A 15,078-nucleotide genomic window follows, 5' to 3' on the forward strand; every position below is an offset into this window, starting at 1 on the left:
TTTCGGTGACGTCGCTTGAGATCGCGAGTGGTCAGCGCGATACGTTCAGAGGGGGAGGACGCAACCAAGTAGACATGTTTCTGTGAACTCGTATCAGCCATTTGATACTCCGTAATGTTCCCGATCTTCACCTGAGGTGGATGCCAGGGTTGAACAAGGGAACTTCAATAGCGTATTACTAGGATCAGTGACTCGAATCACTCAATCAGACTTGGAACCTTGAGGCGTAAGCTTGGAGGCGGAAGATTCAGATTATCGGAGGCAATGTCGGGCCTCAATTATGAGTGGTGACTCGATGTTGGATAGGGTCCTGTGGGCGTGAAGAAATTCCATTGGAATGCCCCAGAAACAAGCAGGCCATGGCTGAGTCGCAGTGTAGCCTGATGTAAGTACGGCGCTACTCGCTGGCGAAGTGAAAACAGAGCATTGAGTGATGACGATTGAAAAAAAATAAGATAGTACATGAGTCCACTTGGGTATACCACACTCTAGATTCTGAGATAGCGAGATTCCTCCCTGTTCCACCCATGCCTTCACGAAGTAGAGCACTATCAGTTCCTCGGCCGATGGAGAGTATTGTAGAATACGTACGAGAATAATCTGTAATAGTGCGTGAGTTCAGTCTAAAGTCTCGCTTGGATTTGATCCGTAGTCATCATAGCGGTATCGGCCAGTACGTCACATATGGCCTTGGCTATTAAGTCTGGCTTTTCTTGAACAACCTGAAAACACGGTGAACACAAAGTGGCGGGCTAGTGGCTTGTAGAAATTACCATGTGACCTGCGCCCTCTATCAATTTGATAGATCGTGCCGTACGTCCGTAAGCCGCATCGCTAAGAGATGCTCGGACGTCGAGAGGGCTACACAACGTATCTCTGTCAGTGCGAATAATCGAGGGCGTAAGGACGAATTCGGCCACTTACAGGTATGTAGGGTCTTTAGCCCAAATGTAGTGAATCGGTATTGTATGACAAACAGCCGTGACAATTTTCGACGCTTCGAAGTGACCTTCGACATCTGGATACGAGGACGCCTCTTGGTCCTTTTCGCATTTCAGGCGAATTCCTTCCGGCGTTTCCTCCATACCATGATCCTTTGATCAATAGAGAAAAGACAAACCACCTCAGCGCCAGAAAACAACGGTGTGGGTTACGACGTACCACAAATGCTCGCAATACGCGGTCGTCCCATGTCGTCCCAGGGTATCTTCGACGAAACCATGCAAACGCATCTTCCCTGTTCGGCCATAGCGTCCGTCGCTTCATAGTCATGCGTATCGAGAACTGCATCTTTTCCATCCGGTCGTCGATAAGCGCTTGCCACTGGGCCTCGCTCATGATGGTGGGTTCGACGAGGATATAGGCAACTTGCGGCGAGGCCCAAAGAGGGAAGTCCTTTAATGTCAACATGCTAAAGTTAATTTAGCGCATAGCTTCACGATAGATGAAGATCAACCCACACAGCTCCCGCACCGCCAGAATGGCCAATCGGTATGATCTTGTGGCCCTTCATATGATCAGACTTCATAAACGTAGACATGGCCTTTGCCCATTCGTACACGGCTACATCACGACATAGCCCACAAAGAAAGCCAATCAGCCATCAATATGAATGCCCATATATAGACAGTTAAGAACACGACAGGACTCACATACTCCTGGGCTGGGCCTACGCTGCAAAGCGTCCCTATTCAAAACCGCCGCGTCCCCATGGTTTTGCCAGTCGAACGCCCAAGCTTCCCTGAGCCTAGCCTTGGCAACGCTGCTGAGAGATGATCTCTGAAACACGGATAAGATAGTCGGTTCCCATTGTTCCTTGTCTATATTTCCACCCCAGGATATCAGCCAGGCGTAACACATCAATAGGGAGAAAGCCTCACGAGCACCGACGCCATGAGCAAACAGCAGAGTAAGGCCAGACTTGTGATCATCCGATGGCAAGTTGTCGGTACCGCGACCTGATACGCCTGACAAGTAGTCGGCTACTTTGGATTGGGACGAAGACGGATTCCATCTATAACGTTTTGCGACCATCTTGAGCGGCGGGAAGGCGGCCTCCGAGTGTCCCTGCGCCACGGGACCGTCGAGGACGAAGGTCTTCACCTCTACGTTTGCGTTCGACATGCTAATCTTTGCTGCGACAAATCAAGGAATTGAGCTGAGAAGATGGAGAGGGTGTACCGTTGAGTCAGGGCGTAACGCCTTCATAATAAACCAGACTCCCAATATCCCAAGAGGGGCGTATCCGCATCCTCAATATACACATTCGAGCGTACCTGAAATTTGCCGCGAGATGATCAACGATTTCCCACTGAATTGCACGTTTCTCTCATCATGAAGGGAAGTGCCGAGACCACCGAAGATTTTCTGGATCCTACGGAGCTCTACCAATAATAAGGTGGACTATTGTCGGAGGAGTGTTCGTATGCGGAAGTGTTGTGCTTTACTATTAGATCCATTTTCGCTTCATCCAACGGACCTGAAGATTTTTGCAGGGTGAGTTCGGGTATATGGATGCACGGAAATACTTACTTATGGCTGTAAAACAACCCCATTATAGGTACCGCTTCAGAATAAGCAGGGATATGTTGATGTAACGCCTCGGAATTCACCACAAACAGCCTGTACGCTTAATTAGTGAGTGTCAGTTCGCGGGACTGGCTAGGAACTCACCAGAACTATTTGCCCAGTATATTCGTCCATCTGTCAAAGATGGCCGCATACTGGTAAAGAAGTCAAGTCCTCTCCTGTCGGTGTGGAAGGACCTTGTGGCATTCCCACCATCATCAGTCACTCTCAACGGCGATCACAAGGCTCCAGCCGTGTATCAGAGATCGCCAGGTATTAGCACTCGACTATGCTTCAGCCTTCTTTGTAACCGGGTGATTTGTCGATGAAGCGGAGCGCTCAGCACGTTGCATTCGATTCGATTCAAAGAATGATCTCAATCAGAACGATTACCGTCAAACGACGGCCAATCTTGCCCAGGCCAATTCCGTTACCGTGTGGAACTGAGCGGACTCTGAGAGGCTTGTGGCACCACCGTGTTAGACTTGCAATTTCTAGGCGGTAGTGTCTGCGCATGGCCTCTATGCAAATACCAGCCGAGGCCCGTGCACCTTGAGGACAAAAGTTCGGCTCCCGATCTTAACCTATAGGCCAATGAGATCTATCGCTCCGACAACAACGGAGAAGAGCGTGTCGCCACATACCCCGATAGCACTTATTCTGACCAGGAAATACCTGTAAAGTAGGCTGTAACAGCTTTTGGGACCCGTTTGCGGCAATTGGACATTGTGAATCTACAAGGGCATTGGGACGCGTACAAATTCCGCTGATCTCGCGTTTCGAAGTACTTGAAGGATGCCGCACGGTATACACCAAACAAACTGAGAACTCGGGGTTGTAGTAGAGAGCAAGGAAGAACATTGCGATAGGCGCTGGGCGCTCATCGGCACCCTTTAACTCGTCGCCACTTGTTCTTGATCACCTTTTGTTTCCAGGAGCAAATATACAGGAGATTAGTACCAGTTTCCGTAGGTACTTCAAGTGGCTGTCCGATAGCCAACTTGTCGACAATAGAGCCGTGGCAGCAATGGCCCCAACATGACATTCCCCTTCTTCTGCGATTCGAGTTGCAGAAATCATTGAAGTATTTTTTCGTCTGTTAGTTGGTCGGGTTAGGAAGTTACTTTCGGCAAGAAAGGCGTTGGGTGCCCCCATTGACGTGCTGGAGATTGTTCTTAAACGCGGCTATAAATCCACTACCAAGTCTAAGGTCACTCCGCAGGACCTCAAGCCTCTGGAAAAAGTCGTTGAAGTCGTATTTATGTCTGAATGATGCTCACGATAAACTTTATGGCCATCATATTCATCTACCCTTTTACTAGTGCTCCGTAGCAATCAAAGCCTTAACTCTTGCTTCGTAACAGTCAGACGCGTATGCCCAAGTTGACTCTACAGTGGCCTGCCGATTCACAGTTACCTAAGATCCTGCATTTATCCCTATCAACATCCTGCGTATTCTATGAAAGTGGGTCTTCCGGTCATTGGCCCACTCGTGCATACGCGTTTGGTGGGACTTCGAGAATCCGCCCCTAATTCACCTAGCCCCTCTAATAGCCTTAATAATACTTCCAAGAATCTCCCCGCGACGTCGCGTCGCTAGTGAGTATTCGGGTACTCCGGGCGGTCACTACGAGAGTTTTTCGCATATTTCAGAGTAGTATGCGACGATCCCTCCCAGCAGACCTCTACGGTCTAGGTTGTTGGTTGTGGAATCATCCATCGAGATTCGAGAATGTCCGTTAAACCCTAAGTCCATGTACCAAGGCCCAGGATATCATGGCCTCAAATGACGCTTTGTCTGGGACAATGAATACTGCATAAGGCCACGGTCAATGAGGTGAAGGATGGTGGCTTGAGTAGAGCCATCATTGGCCAGGTGAGCCACTCAACGGATGGCCACCCAGAAGTGTTTAAATAGTGGGCGGATTGGGCAAGGTATCCTTCCATCACAAATCCCAGCATCGAATCCCAGCATCACATCCTTTCACCAAATAAAATGAGCTCTCTCACCTTAATCTGGGCGAACGAGGCGGCGCCCGTGTCGGGGAACAACCAAGTTCTTCAGCCCTGGATCACCCAACCTGCTACCTCCAACGCCAACCTCGTATGCCGCATCCACACGCGCATTCGCAGTCGCCTCTTCGTTGGGTCCATCAACGGCATCCCGGGACCCCTGGCCATTAAGTTTGCGAGAGACGGGTATGAAGTGGAAACCTTGCAGAAGGAGATTCAGTTCTACGACAAGAGTTTGAAGACACTCCAGGGCGACGTTGTGCCGAAGGTCTTCGGCGGATACAGGGGACGCGCTGATGGTGTCGACATCGCGGTGTTCATCATGGAATATTGCCAGAGTGTGGAGGAGCCCGACGCAAGGGAGTTCAAGTGAGTATATTCCCCTTACCTACGTAAATGACAGTCGTTGACGGAGGATCAGCCGCAAGGTTATGCTCGCAGCATGCAAGCTCCACGCCGCGGGCGTGATGCACAGAAACTTATTAGCGAGCCATCATATTATCTCTACCGTGAAAGGCCTGCGATTTGTCGATTTTTCCGACGGCATCATGCATAGGTGCCCAGGAGCCAACCCGCAAGTTCAGTGTGTTGGCCGCGGAAACCAACCTGTCGGATGTTTCGAGCTCGACGTCCTGGAGCAAACGTACGGGCAATACAGCGATGCGGGAATTACTCCCAAGGAGCCCTTCCATATCTTCGGGGGCTTGGATGGCTCGAAAGCCGTCGTGGGAAGGAGAACAGTTTAACAATGTTACACATCAGAATATGTTTACGACTATCATGACGACTCAGCTTGTTTGAATACACATTTCTCTCTCAAACTTTCCATCGCTTTGTTTATATCTTCGTGGAGATCGTGATGCCAGACTGGGCTCCATATCCCCGCCAGCTTGGTGCGCATGTCTTCATTTGAGTAACCTGATTTGCCGTATCTTGTGGTAATGCGACCCATCCTGGCGCTCGCTTCAAGCACCATATTGCCTCGTGGCCGACGGGCAGAGTCGTAGGCGTTTAAAATATGCTGGAGATATACACAAGTCAAAACCAGACTCTGAGTAAACAATGATTTGCCGAGCATACCTCTAGGTTTGATAGATTGGTTTCGGGGTGAGTGAGGAGCTCAGTAAGAACCACGACATCCTCGAAACCTTGTCCGACCCCCGCTCCTAGATGTGGCAGCATTCCATGCGCCTATCCGTCAATATAAGCATCCCGCCTCGCATCAACATTACTCTACACTCACCGCGTCGCCAATTAACGCGATGCCCCTCGCTGCATTAACGTAGCTTAACAGAGGCGGTTCCACGGTGTGAATGGACCATCTGCTCGGGTTTTCCATACAATTTAGCAGCTTGATGGCATCGGAATCAGCTCCCCAACCCCGGGTTTCGAAGGTCTCTACGAGTTCTTGCTTTGCAACCGGCTGCACCCATGGATGGGGCAGTTCGTCTAGTGCCCCGGTAGCGGAATTATCACGCGTAATTGTGGAGAAGGCGACCACGTTGATCTATGTGAGTATGCGTAAATCAGATTAGCACTGTGGCAGGACTATCGGGGATGGATGCGCACAATTCGCCCAGCTTGGATTGGGAACGTAATAATATGCTAGCATAACTACGTCAGCTATGTATGCACAAAAGTAACTCAACGACAAACCCGATCAATACCACAGAAGCAGACTGGCTGAACTGTCAAGTCGATCTTGACCCCGGCGGCCACAACGGTTGAATTGGGCAACAAGCCTCTGTATGCCGACGATCCTGAGAACGCCAGGTTGGTTTTGTTGTTCCTGTTAGTATTATGCTCCGCGTCGCCAGCTAGAGGGTCGACAACGTATTTGCGTATGGTGCTCTTGATGCCGTCCGCCCCGATGACAAGGTGAGCACGGTGCGACGTCCCGTCTGAGAAAAACAGCGTGGAACCGAAGTCTGAAGCAGTGGCCGAGACATGGGTGTGCTGTACGGCAATGCATCGCTTGTTGAGGTGCGCAATCTTCATGTCCGAGATTCCTATGATAGCGTCGAGGAAGGCGGCTCTAGAAACCGACCCCAGTCAGCCTTCGACTCAAATGAATAAATACAATTTACTTTACCTGTGAATTGGTAGGCCTCTATCATCGTCGCTAACAGAATACTAAAGCATACACCAGATAGATTCACCATGAGATCAAAACTACGAAGACAGCAGCCCACACGTACATCGTATATCACTTCCTGAGCATCGTAGCCCGAGACGAAAAGGAACGGCCTCAATACCGGTGATGAGTGCTCTGAGCGTGCTAGCACCGCCGACAGCACTCCCAGGCGGTCGAGGGCGCGAACAGCGTTGGGACCTAGTAGATGATCCAGTCATGTCAAAGAAAGTAATGATCAGCGACAAGTTGAGGCTGTTACCTAACCCAACACCCGCACCGACCTCTCCAAACTCTGGCTACGCAACAGTTCAGTTCATCAACCACCACCACGAAACAGATCAGGTCAAAGGACACGTACAGCAGCTTCAAACACTTCAACCAAGATGCCCGCCTTCGCGAGCGCGTACGCACACACCAGACCGCACATCCCGCCCCCGACGATCGCTACTGTAAAATCCTTGCTCGCCATAATTTATGAAGATACGAAGGGCCCTAGAAAATGCAGAGGGTCGCCGTGTACACGCAGATAACCTGCCGATAAGCACCACTGGTCCTGTGGCCTCCATACCCGAAGGCGGCAGCGGCATCGTGTTAATATGAGGATGTGGGAACGACTGGGAACAAGTGCTATTTATGAGGTTTGAGCCCAAATTCGAGTTCGGCATGTGCCTGATACAACTGCATTGTAGTCGGTGACGGCGTACGGCCAGGATAATTGTCGCGCAAGGAAAAGGAGCGCTTGTCGTCACTTACGCTTCCCACAGGGCCCTTGATTGAATCTGGCTTGACTCACTCTTTGTCCTCGATGCTTAGGATTCTGCAATCATGGAGAGCTGGTCTGGCTGGCTGTGTGGTAGCACTCCTCCTGCGGTACTATCAATCCCAATCCTCTGACCGCGCCAGCGTATCGTCGCAAGGCCCCGACGTCACCGCTATTGTCCTCAACTGGTCCCGCTTCCCAAATGTCGTCAAGATCGCCTCTGTGCTATGCGATCCAGCCTTGAACACTGTCATTCAGAATGTAACGATTTGGAATAACAATCCAGCATCTCTGAGCGTTGCGGTTAGATTCTCTAGGAGTTGACTTCTACAGCACGGGGTTCATTTGGCGGTGCTTGCATGTAGGACTTTGCGGACGCCAAGTGTCCGACTGGGAAACTACATATCTACAATTCCCCGACCAATGCGTTGTTCCAGGCGCGCTACATAGCGTGCCAGCATGCGGCTACGCCGTACTGTTTCATTCAGGTCCGTCCGATTGCGCTGTTGGTCGAGTTCAACGTGTTCTGAACTTCTGATGCACAGGATGACGACTATCTCGTCTTACCAGAGATCATACGAACGATGCGGTCTCGGATCCCCCAGTCAGCAGAAAGAGGGATCCACCTCCTTCCTCCTCACGAAATGCTATCCACTACCTTGCGGCCGATCAGCCCTCCGGGCACGGACATACACACAGGGTTCGCGTGGTTAGGACACGGTGCCATGATATCCAGAACGAGGGCTACCGAATTCCTACAGCTAATGAACGAATACGCTACTGACGAACAGCTCAAAATGGCTGATAACTATTATACCATTCTGGCGAATAGGATCCCGGAGGTGTGGTTTGATCAGGGGATACCGCTCGGTGGGGGAGAAGCCTTCACGGTCGGATCCGAAGGAGATGAGCGGAACGAGAGGCATATTGTAAGTCCATGATCCAGATTCTGGGGTATAGTTCTGATCGTTAATTGTGTAAGCAAGCGGAACGCCATCGAGATGCTGGGGAAGATATTGCAGACCAATGATAGTGTTCCCTACGTGAACCGGAATCCGGACTCTGCGTCCTTGGGGTCGGTCCTTATTGCGCCTCGAAGGGGGTCAGACGCTTTGTTTGAGACGAACATCGATGTTCTCCCCGCGCCTGCCGGCATTTTAGATGATGCAATACGGAATCATTATCTGGACCATCCGCCGTCGCACGCTGTCGACGGACGCACTGATACCGCCTTTTGTCCTATTAGTGGGGGTACGTGTTGATGTCCTGTCAATCAACGAGCTCAGCTATTGATGCCTGTACAGCTCAACGGGGAGAATACTTGCTGTTTGACACTATCAATGGTATATCGCCGCACCAAAATGCATCACTGGTGTTTCTAGTCGACCCACTTGGCTGTGCTGCCCTCCGTTCGAGCACCTTTGAAGGGTCAGCAGACGGCATGACCTGGGTGTGTTCAGACGTCACGAACCTACTATGGTTATCTAACCCCACGTTGCAGGGTTCACTGAGGCCTAGCCATCTCATTTGTGATCCAGAACATCAATCTATATCAGCCGAGACACCGAAGGTTTCGACGCAGTGCAGCATTTCTCTTGGGCATGCTGATATTCCTGGGCTGAGATATCTTAGAGCAACGCTCCTGGCGAACGTGAACCTGCTCTGGTGTCTGTACGAGATCTGGATTGATGCGGGGACGGCTGTGTAATAATGAAAACATGATGATTTTCCGAGAAAAGCCTTTGATTGGCGTGTTGGTGGGAGTGGGGGACCAGTGGACCAGAGCAACGCACCAGGAGCGCATGGCAAGGCACCGGTGGTTCCAGCGTCGGTGCGCGCTTAGCGCCGGTAGCGAGTAAGAAATGACGTCGTACCTGAAATGCAAATAACACAATCCTGTCTGACACAACACTGCCAGGGATTCCAAGGGCATGTTCGCTTCCTCCACTAACCACCACAGGCAGACACGCGCACCATGATCGCAGCCTCCTCATCGTCCGCCGCGACGTCCACGACCATCACCACGACGTCCAGGCGCTTGACAAAGTCCCCGCCCCCATCGCCCCCGTCCCCGCCCAGGACCAGAAAACTCTCGAAAAAGCGGCGCATACTCGAGTTTACGTACCTCAGCGACCATGATATTCAATCGGCCAGATCCTCTGTTGCCCGCTCGCGGACGCTCTCGTCTATCTCAGGCATTTCGGACCGGCTTTCCTTCAAGCGAGGGACCAAGAAAACGAACGTGAAGCTTTCACTAGACGAACGACGGGGAGGGGACGAAGAGTACGAGTTCGTGCAGCCCGAGCGCACGGAGAATTGGTTGCCACCGCTGAAATTGGGGTCCCCTGCCTTTGAGTCGGTACGTTGTCGGTTTTCTGGTCTCAGGTGTCCATAAAGTTGATTTGTGTCGTGCAGAGCCTCTCGTCGCAGGCTTCTCCGGCGTTGACGAAGAGTGCCAATGATATGGACTGGGATCCTGACCTCCATCTGCATAACTTTGCATTGTATGCCTTTGGGCATCATGACGGGGTTGGCGCTGATGGCATTGCGAATGGCAACAGCAATGGGCTGGGGAGCTTTGAGGCAGAGGGGCCAAGGATATCACTTTCTATGAACGATATCGACCCAATGGCACCAGGTCGTCCTTCAACGACGAGTTCGCGCGCCAAATTCATAATCGGTGACGGCGACGGTGTGGATCACGATGAGGAGGACGGCGAACATGATGTAGAATCGCCTGCCAGCCGGTCAGATTCAGCGCCATTGTCTTTGAAATGCATTTCATCCCCTTCTTCGCCCGTTCTCCCCGTACCTCCTCTTCTAACGCACTCGCTGTCTCAACCCCCAAGCCTACTTCCTCCTCTTTCGCCAACGCAAACTCGGCCATCACTGACAAGACGCCATGCGTTTGATGTCAACTCGCACTGGACACTCCGTATGGCACTGATTGATGAAAGGTTATCGGATGAGGTGCTTGTGAGGGTTCTGGAGAGGTGTGTCGGTGCAGGAGGGACGAGAGCGACGGGAAAGGATGAGCATGACTACAGATCGCGTCCTTTGCCTCCCATTCCAACTTCGGAGGTCGTGCTTCCGCTAACAAACCCGCTCCAAAACCTCCACCTTAATCCTCATCTTCCATACTATCTCCCTTCGCATAGCTCGCACCCCCACATGCACCACATTCACCACCCGCACCCGCACCCACATCCGCGCCCTCACTCACATAACAACGCGAAGGCTCAAATCAACCCCCAAAATCCAACATTCCGACATGTACTGTTAACCATTCGCGAACTCATACGCACGGAGAAGAACTATCTAGACTCGCTGAAGATGCTGTTGATTGGGTATTCGGGGCCGCAGGAATATCAATCGCAGCCCAATCAACACCTGCAAGTGCGCACACACGCAACGAACGCGTCGAGCGCGGCGAATTCGCGTCACCGGTACTCCTCGTATACCCAACCCAACTCTCCTACGCGCCCCACCTCATATGCGCGCCCTATGTCGACCATCGCTGCCAACCCGTATGGCTCAAATGGCGACGTGATCAGTGCTTCCCCGCAGTCCACTGAATGGACGACGGAGGATGTTGAAGTTGATGATGGATCATCTACTTCGCATTCACATACGCATCCGCCAAGTCATGCACATTCGTATTACTCACATCCACACTATCCACACCCATCTTTCCCTTCTTCTCATCATTATCCTCACCCCCATCCCTCGGGCCACCATCCCCACCCTCACCGCTCAAGTCACTTACCACCCAACTCGCAGTCGAACTCGAAACACACGCCGCCCCCTCTAATGCGCGCATACATCTCCGAGCTGGTTCAAGTTAGCGAAGCATTCGTTACGAGGATGGAGAAGGACTTGTGTGTCGGGGGCGTCGCGAGGGCTTTTGTGGGGATGTGTGGGAGCGGGAATAGCGTTTCCGGAGGAATGAGTGCCAATGGTGTTCCCACTGGGCCAAGTGGGTTTGAGGATGGGGATATTCGAGAAGAAGACGAAGAGGATATGGATGGAATGGAGGGGTCGTTGGAACGCGCGTATGTCGCGTGGTGTGGGGTTGTTGGGACGTGGTTTGTGGACGGTGATGAGCGCTCGGAGTCGGGTCATGGTCGACACTCGGGAAAGCGGGAGAGCAAGAGGGAAAGGGAGAGGAAGGTATCACATGGGCGAGGGCGAGATGAGGCAGGGAAGGATATTGAGGCTGGTGGCATGGGAAATGGTGAAGTGAAGAAGAAGCCATCAGGGAGGCGGAAGCTGAGCAAAGCGAGGCATTCGAAGGCTATGGGAGGGATGATTAGCTTGAACACTTCCTCGTCCTCGAATTACGCCTCCGACCCTTCCACCTCTACCTCCGCGTACGTCTCCCCACTCACCTCCACTCCAATCTCCACAACACCGTCCTCGAACGCCCTCACCGCGGTGAACACCAACTCTCCGTCCAATTCCTCGCCCGACGAGGCCGACGAAGGAAGGCGAATAACCTCAAAGTCCAGAACGACTAGCACGACGTCTTTGAAAAGGAAGATGAGTCAGTGGCGGAAGAGTCTACCGAGCGTACCCGGGTATTTTGGGATTGGGGCTGGGTCTTCTTCTGGAGGGTCGACCCCGGGAGGTGGGAGGGATCTGAGGGGGATGAGAGGTGGGACAGTGTCGATGTACGGAGCGGCAGGATCGACCGTGGCTCCGCCACTGCCCCTCCCGCTTCCGCCTTCTGTGATACGAAATGGGAGCGCGACACCGAGGGCGAGGCAGCAGACGCTCCCTCCTGGACTGACAATGACTATGACCGTACCTACGACTGCTGTGTCGACTGCCACTGCGTCAGCGATGCCATCCAGCGTGAATGGGATGACTCTGATTGATGGCGGGGAGAGGAAGGCTTTTGATCTCGGTCGCAACGGTATCTCGGATGATGAGGAGGAGAAGGGGGCGATGGTCACACCTGGGGCGCAGACGAGGGACACATTACTCGCTGTAGGGGTTCCAGGAGGGTCCCAAACGCGCAAAAAGAGTACGAAAAGTATTAAAAGTATCAAGAGCACGAAAAGCACGCGTTCACCGACACCACCTACCGCGTTTTCGATGCGGGGGATGCAGGATTTCGGAGGCGATGGGGATTACGGATTCGGCACAGGCGCGCAGTCGGCTTCGACCGTAGATGGACATGGGAGCGGGGCCGTCAACGGGTATGGAAGTGATATGGCTTATCTGCTTGCAGGGCATACCAGTCTCAATGGGCACGGGAACCTCAACGGTGCCGAAGGGACGCGACGGGTGCAAACCAGGAGTAAGAGCGCAGTGTCTGTTGGCATGGGTTCTATGGTTGGCCGTAGCCTGAGCTTCGTGGGTATTGGATCGCGGAAGAGCAAGAATAGCGACGGTGAAGGTACACACAGGAGAGGAGAGAGTATCGACATCGCTCTTGCTGGCGATAGCGAGAGGAGGAATGGAATTGATTTTGGTGGAGGTAGGGGTGGATGGGTCGTCGACGACCGGAGGCAGAATGCGGTGGATGGTGGACACATTCATTCCGCTGGTGCGGGTGGGGGTGCGCATGCCTATGCCCCTGCGTCTGGCTCGGAGCTCGGAGGCGCGCATGCAGGACGAGGGTTTGGAGAGTATGGAGGTGATGGGGACAAGACACCGCGTAAACTCCCGACCGTACGCGACCTTGCGATCCTGCCCACGCAGAGGGTGATGAGATACGTGCTTCTGTTCCGAGGTGAGTTTCTTTTGTTTTGACTCGCTCGTATTCTTGGGTGTTCGATCACAACATGCTTATTATCGAAACTCATCCTAGATCTGCTTGCCCATATCCCGACGACGTCGCCCTCGCGAGCAATTGTGCAGAAGGCCGTAGATGCTGCTGTGAGAGTCGCAGAGAAGTGCGATCGCGCGCAGGGGAATGCGGCGTTCTTGAGAGCCGGGTGATCGCGATAGAGGAGGGGAGAGGTTTGAAGCCTGAAGTCGTCAACCGTTTAGCTTTGCTGCATTTTGCATTCCAACATCTCGTATCACACGCATACCCCCGTTTCACTTCCCTTTCATCGAAACACAAACCCAAAATCTTCATCCCTATATCCATTTCCACTTCCATCGTCTCTTTCAAAATTCACACCTCACATACATACCGCATCTACGCCGCCGTGACCGATATGCTTGCTTCATCATCTTATTGCTTCCCCCTTTCTTGAATATTGAATATAGTTAATTGTATTTGTTAACCATTTCTTGCTTTTCTACTACTCAATCTCATTTCACCAAGCTCTCCATTCACCACACTCAATAATCATCGCTGTATATACATATGCGTATTTATGAGTCCGTAGTATCTCTAGAACATTCATCCATAGTATCACATCCATATATCTTCCCATCAGTTCTTCCAAGTCTATCGTGTAAAAAGCTTTCGATCCTTTGCAGTCACCGATGTACTTTATCTATCACAACAACCAAATACGCAGAATGCAGCGAACCGATCATGACTGTGATAGAGGTTGCACGATGTATGCACGTATGCGCGGGGCTACTGAAACTTGCCACAAGTCGTACGTGTCGCAATGAGTTCGGGCTGAAAGGGGGTTTCAGTTCGCTGATGATGAAGGAACGACTCACTATATTGTTACAGGGATTCTTACATAGGAATAAAGTTATACAAAGACATTAAGGAGCGTGATCATTAAGATAGTAGTAACCCAAAAGCCCTCCTCTGTTTCACTTGCTGCTTGCTACAGTTATATTCTGAAACGATTACCGCCCAAACGTCTCCCGTGTGGGCGGGGCGGTCATCGGGGGAGCAGCGCCTCCCGACGCGCCGTTGCTCTCCCACATCATCTCTCGCTCCCTTTCCTTCAGCAACATCTGTGCCGCAAACGACACCTTCGGCTTAGCACCCGCACCCATGGTGGCGCCTGCACTAGCCGGGGTAGGACCGAATGGCCTCGTCCTGCTTAACGACGGCCGGCCGTTCAAGTCGATTTGTTGCATTTGGCCGAATCCTGTGGGCGAGCTGGGTGGATTGGGGTTGAGTTGGAGATGTGCGGGGAGCATCGGTCTGGTCTTCCCGGGCTGGGCACCGAGACTCTTTCGAGGCGGTGCGGCTGCTATAGTAGCGCTATGGGGCATCGTGGTGAATCCGAACGACGGGCGTCCGGCAGTGAAGACGACGCTTTCCGTATCGGCGTCGTGAAGGGATTGTATGGGTATTTGTGTTTGGTGGGAGATGGGTCCACGGGAGGAGCGTGCCAGCGCTCTGCCATCATCCTGTTTGCTTGGGAAGCAGCCCATTGTATAAGTTGTTGAGGAAGGTTTCGCGGTCCGGGGAGGTGTAGGGCTTTTGTGCCTAATATACTAAAGTCAGGATGGCGCACAGTAGTTCGATGAAGTTACTCACAAATTCCGTCCAGCAGAGCGCACAAGGGGGTCAGTTGCGCATCCTCTCACCTTTATATACCTGGCGGGCCAAGCCTGAGACACAGCGTAGTTGTCTTAGCAGCTGATGATGGCGCAGACCCAAATCCCAAACGCCGGGGCGCAGTGGGTGAAACGAAACACTTTGCACCGTTTGCATGAGGACTTGTATTATCGG

At 52.3% G+C, this 15,078-nt stretch overlaps 6 protein-coding genes across 6 annotated transcripts; 3 read left to right on the top strand and 3 right to left on the bottom strand.

Annotated features, from left to right (window-relative positions):
- Positions 1-623: 623 nt before the first annotated feature.
- Positions 624-2,124, bottom strand: PC9H_003254 (uncharacterized protein; the record flags this gene model as incomplete). Its single annotated transcript, XM_036772847.1, has 7 exons — positions 624-722; positions 774-861; positions 925-1,094; positions 1,162-1,411; positions 1,461-1,563; positions 1,653-1,820; positions 1,881-2,124. The coding sequence occupies 7 exons, from the start codon at positions 2,122-2,124 to the stop codon at positions 624-626; spliced, it is 1,122 nt and encodes a 373-aa protein (XP_036634320.1).
- Positions 2,125-4,564: 2,440 nt separating this feature from the next.
- On the top strand, positions 4,565-5,327 carry PC9H_003255 (uncharacterized protein; the record flags this gene model as incomplete). Its single annotated transcript, XM_036772848.1, has 2 exons — positions 4,565-4,950; positions 5,003-5,327. The coding sequence occupies 2 exons, from the start codon at positions 4,565-4,567 to the stop codon at positions 5,325-5,327; spliced, it is 711 nt and encodes a 236-aa protein (XP_036634321.1).
- A 32-nt stretch (positions 5,328-5,359) lies between these two features.
- PC9H_003256 (uncharacterized protein) lies at positions 5,360-7,184 on the bottom strand (the record flags this gene model as incomplete). The annotated part of the gene is made up of 9 exons (XM_036772849.1): positions 5,360-5,602; positions 5,662-5,772; positions 5,825-6,088; positions 6,151-6,186; positions 6,238-6,616; positions 6,674-6,714; positions 6,780-6,913; positions 6,975-7,011; positions 7,074-7,184. The coding sequence occupies 9 exons, from the start codon at positions 7,182-7,184 to the stop codon at positions 5,360-5,362; spliced, it is 1,356 nt and encodes a 451-aa protein (XP_036634322.1).
- A 336-nt stretch (positions 7,185-7,520) lies between these two features.
- On the top strand, positions 7,521-9,164 carry PC9H_003257 (uncharacterized protein; the record flags this gene model as incomplete). Its single annotated transcript, XM_036772850.1, has 7 exons — positions 7,521-7,778; positions 7,841-7,963; positions 8,021-8,404; positions 8,462-8,726; positions 8,780-8,925; positions 8,977-9,045; positions 9,108-9,164. The coding sequence occupies 7 exons, from the start codon at positions 7,521-7,523 to the stop codon at positions 9,162-9,164; spliced, it is 1,302 nt and encodes a 433-aa protein (XP_036634323.1).
- A 286-nt stretch (positions 9,165-9,450) lies between these two features.
- On the top strand, positions 9,451-13,421 carry PC9H_003258 (uncharacterized protein; the record flags this gene model as incomplete). The annotated part of the gene is made up of 3 exons (XM_036772851.1): positions 9,451-9,834; positions 9,891-13,212; positions 13,291-13,421. 3 exons carry the CDS (start codon positions 9,451-9,453, stop codon positions 13,419-13,421), a joined length of 3,837 nt encoding a protein of 1,278 aa, XP_036634324.1.
- Positions 13,422-14,240: 819 nt separating this feature from the next.
- Positions 14,241-14,777, bottom strand: PC9H_003259 (uncharacterized protein; the record flags this gene model as incomplete). Its single annotated transcript, XM_036772852.1, has 1 exon — positions 14,241-14,777. One exon carries the CDS (start codon positions 14,775-14,777, stop codon positions 14,241-14,243), a length of 537 nt encoding a protein of 178 aa, XP_036634325.1.
- Between the last annotated feature and the right edge of the window lie 301 nt (positions 14,778-15,078).

The sequence above is a fragment of the Pleurotus ostreatus genome (assembly GCF_014466165.1).
Source record: "Pleurotus ostreatus strain PC9 chromosome Unknown scaffold_2, whole genome shotgun sequence".
Classification (NCBI taxonomy): Eukaryota; Fungi; Basidiomycota; class Agaricomycetes; order Agaricales; family Pleurotaceae; genus Pleurotus; species Pleurotus ostreatus.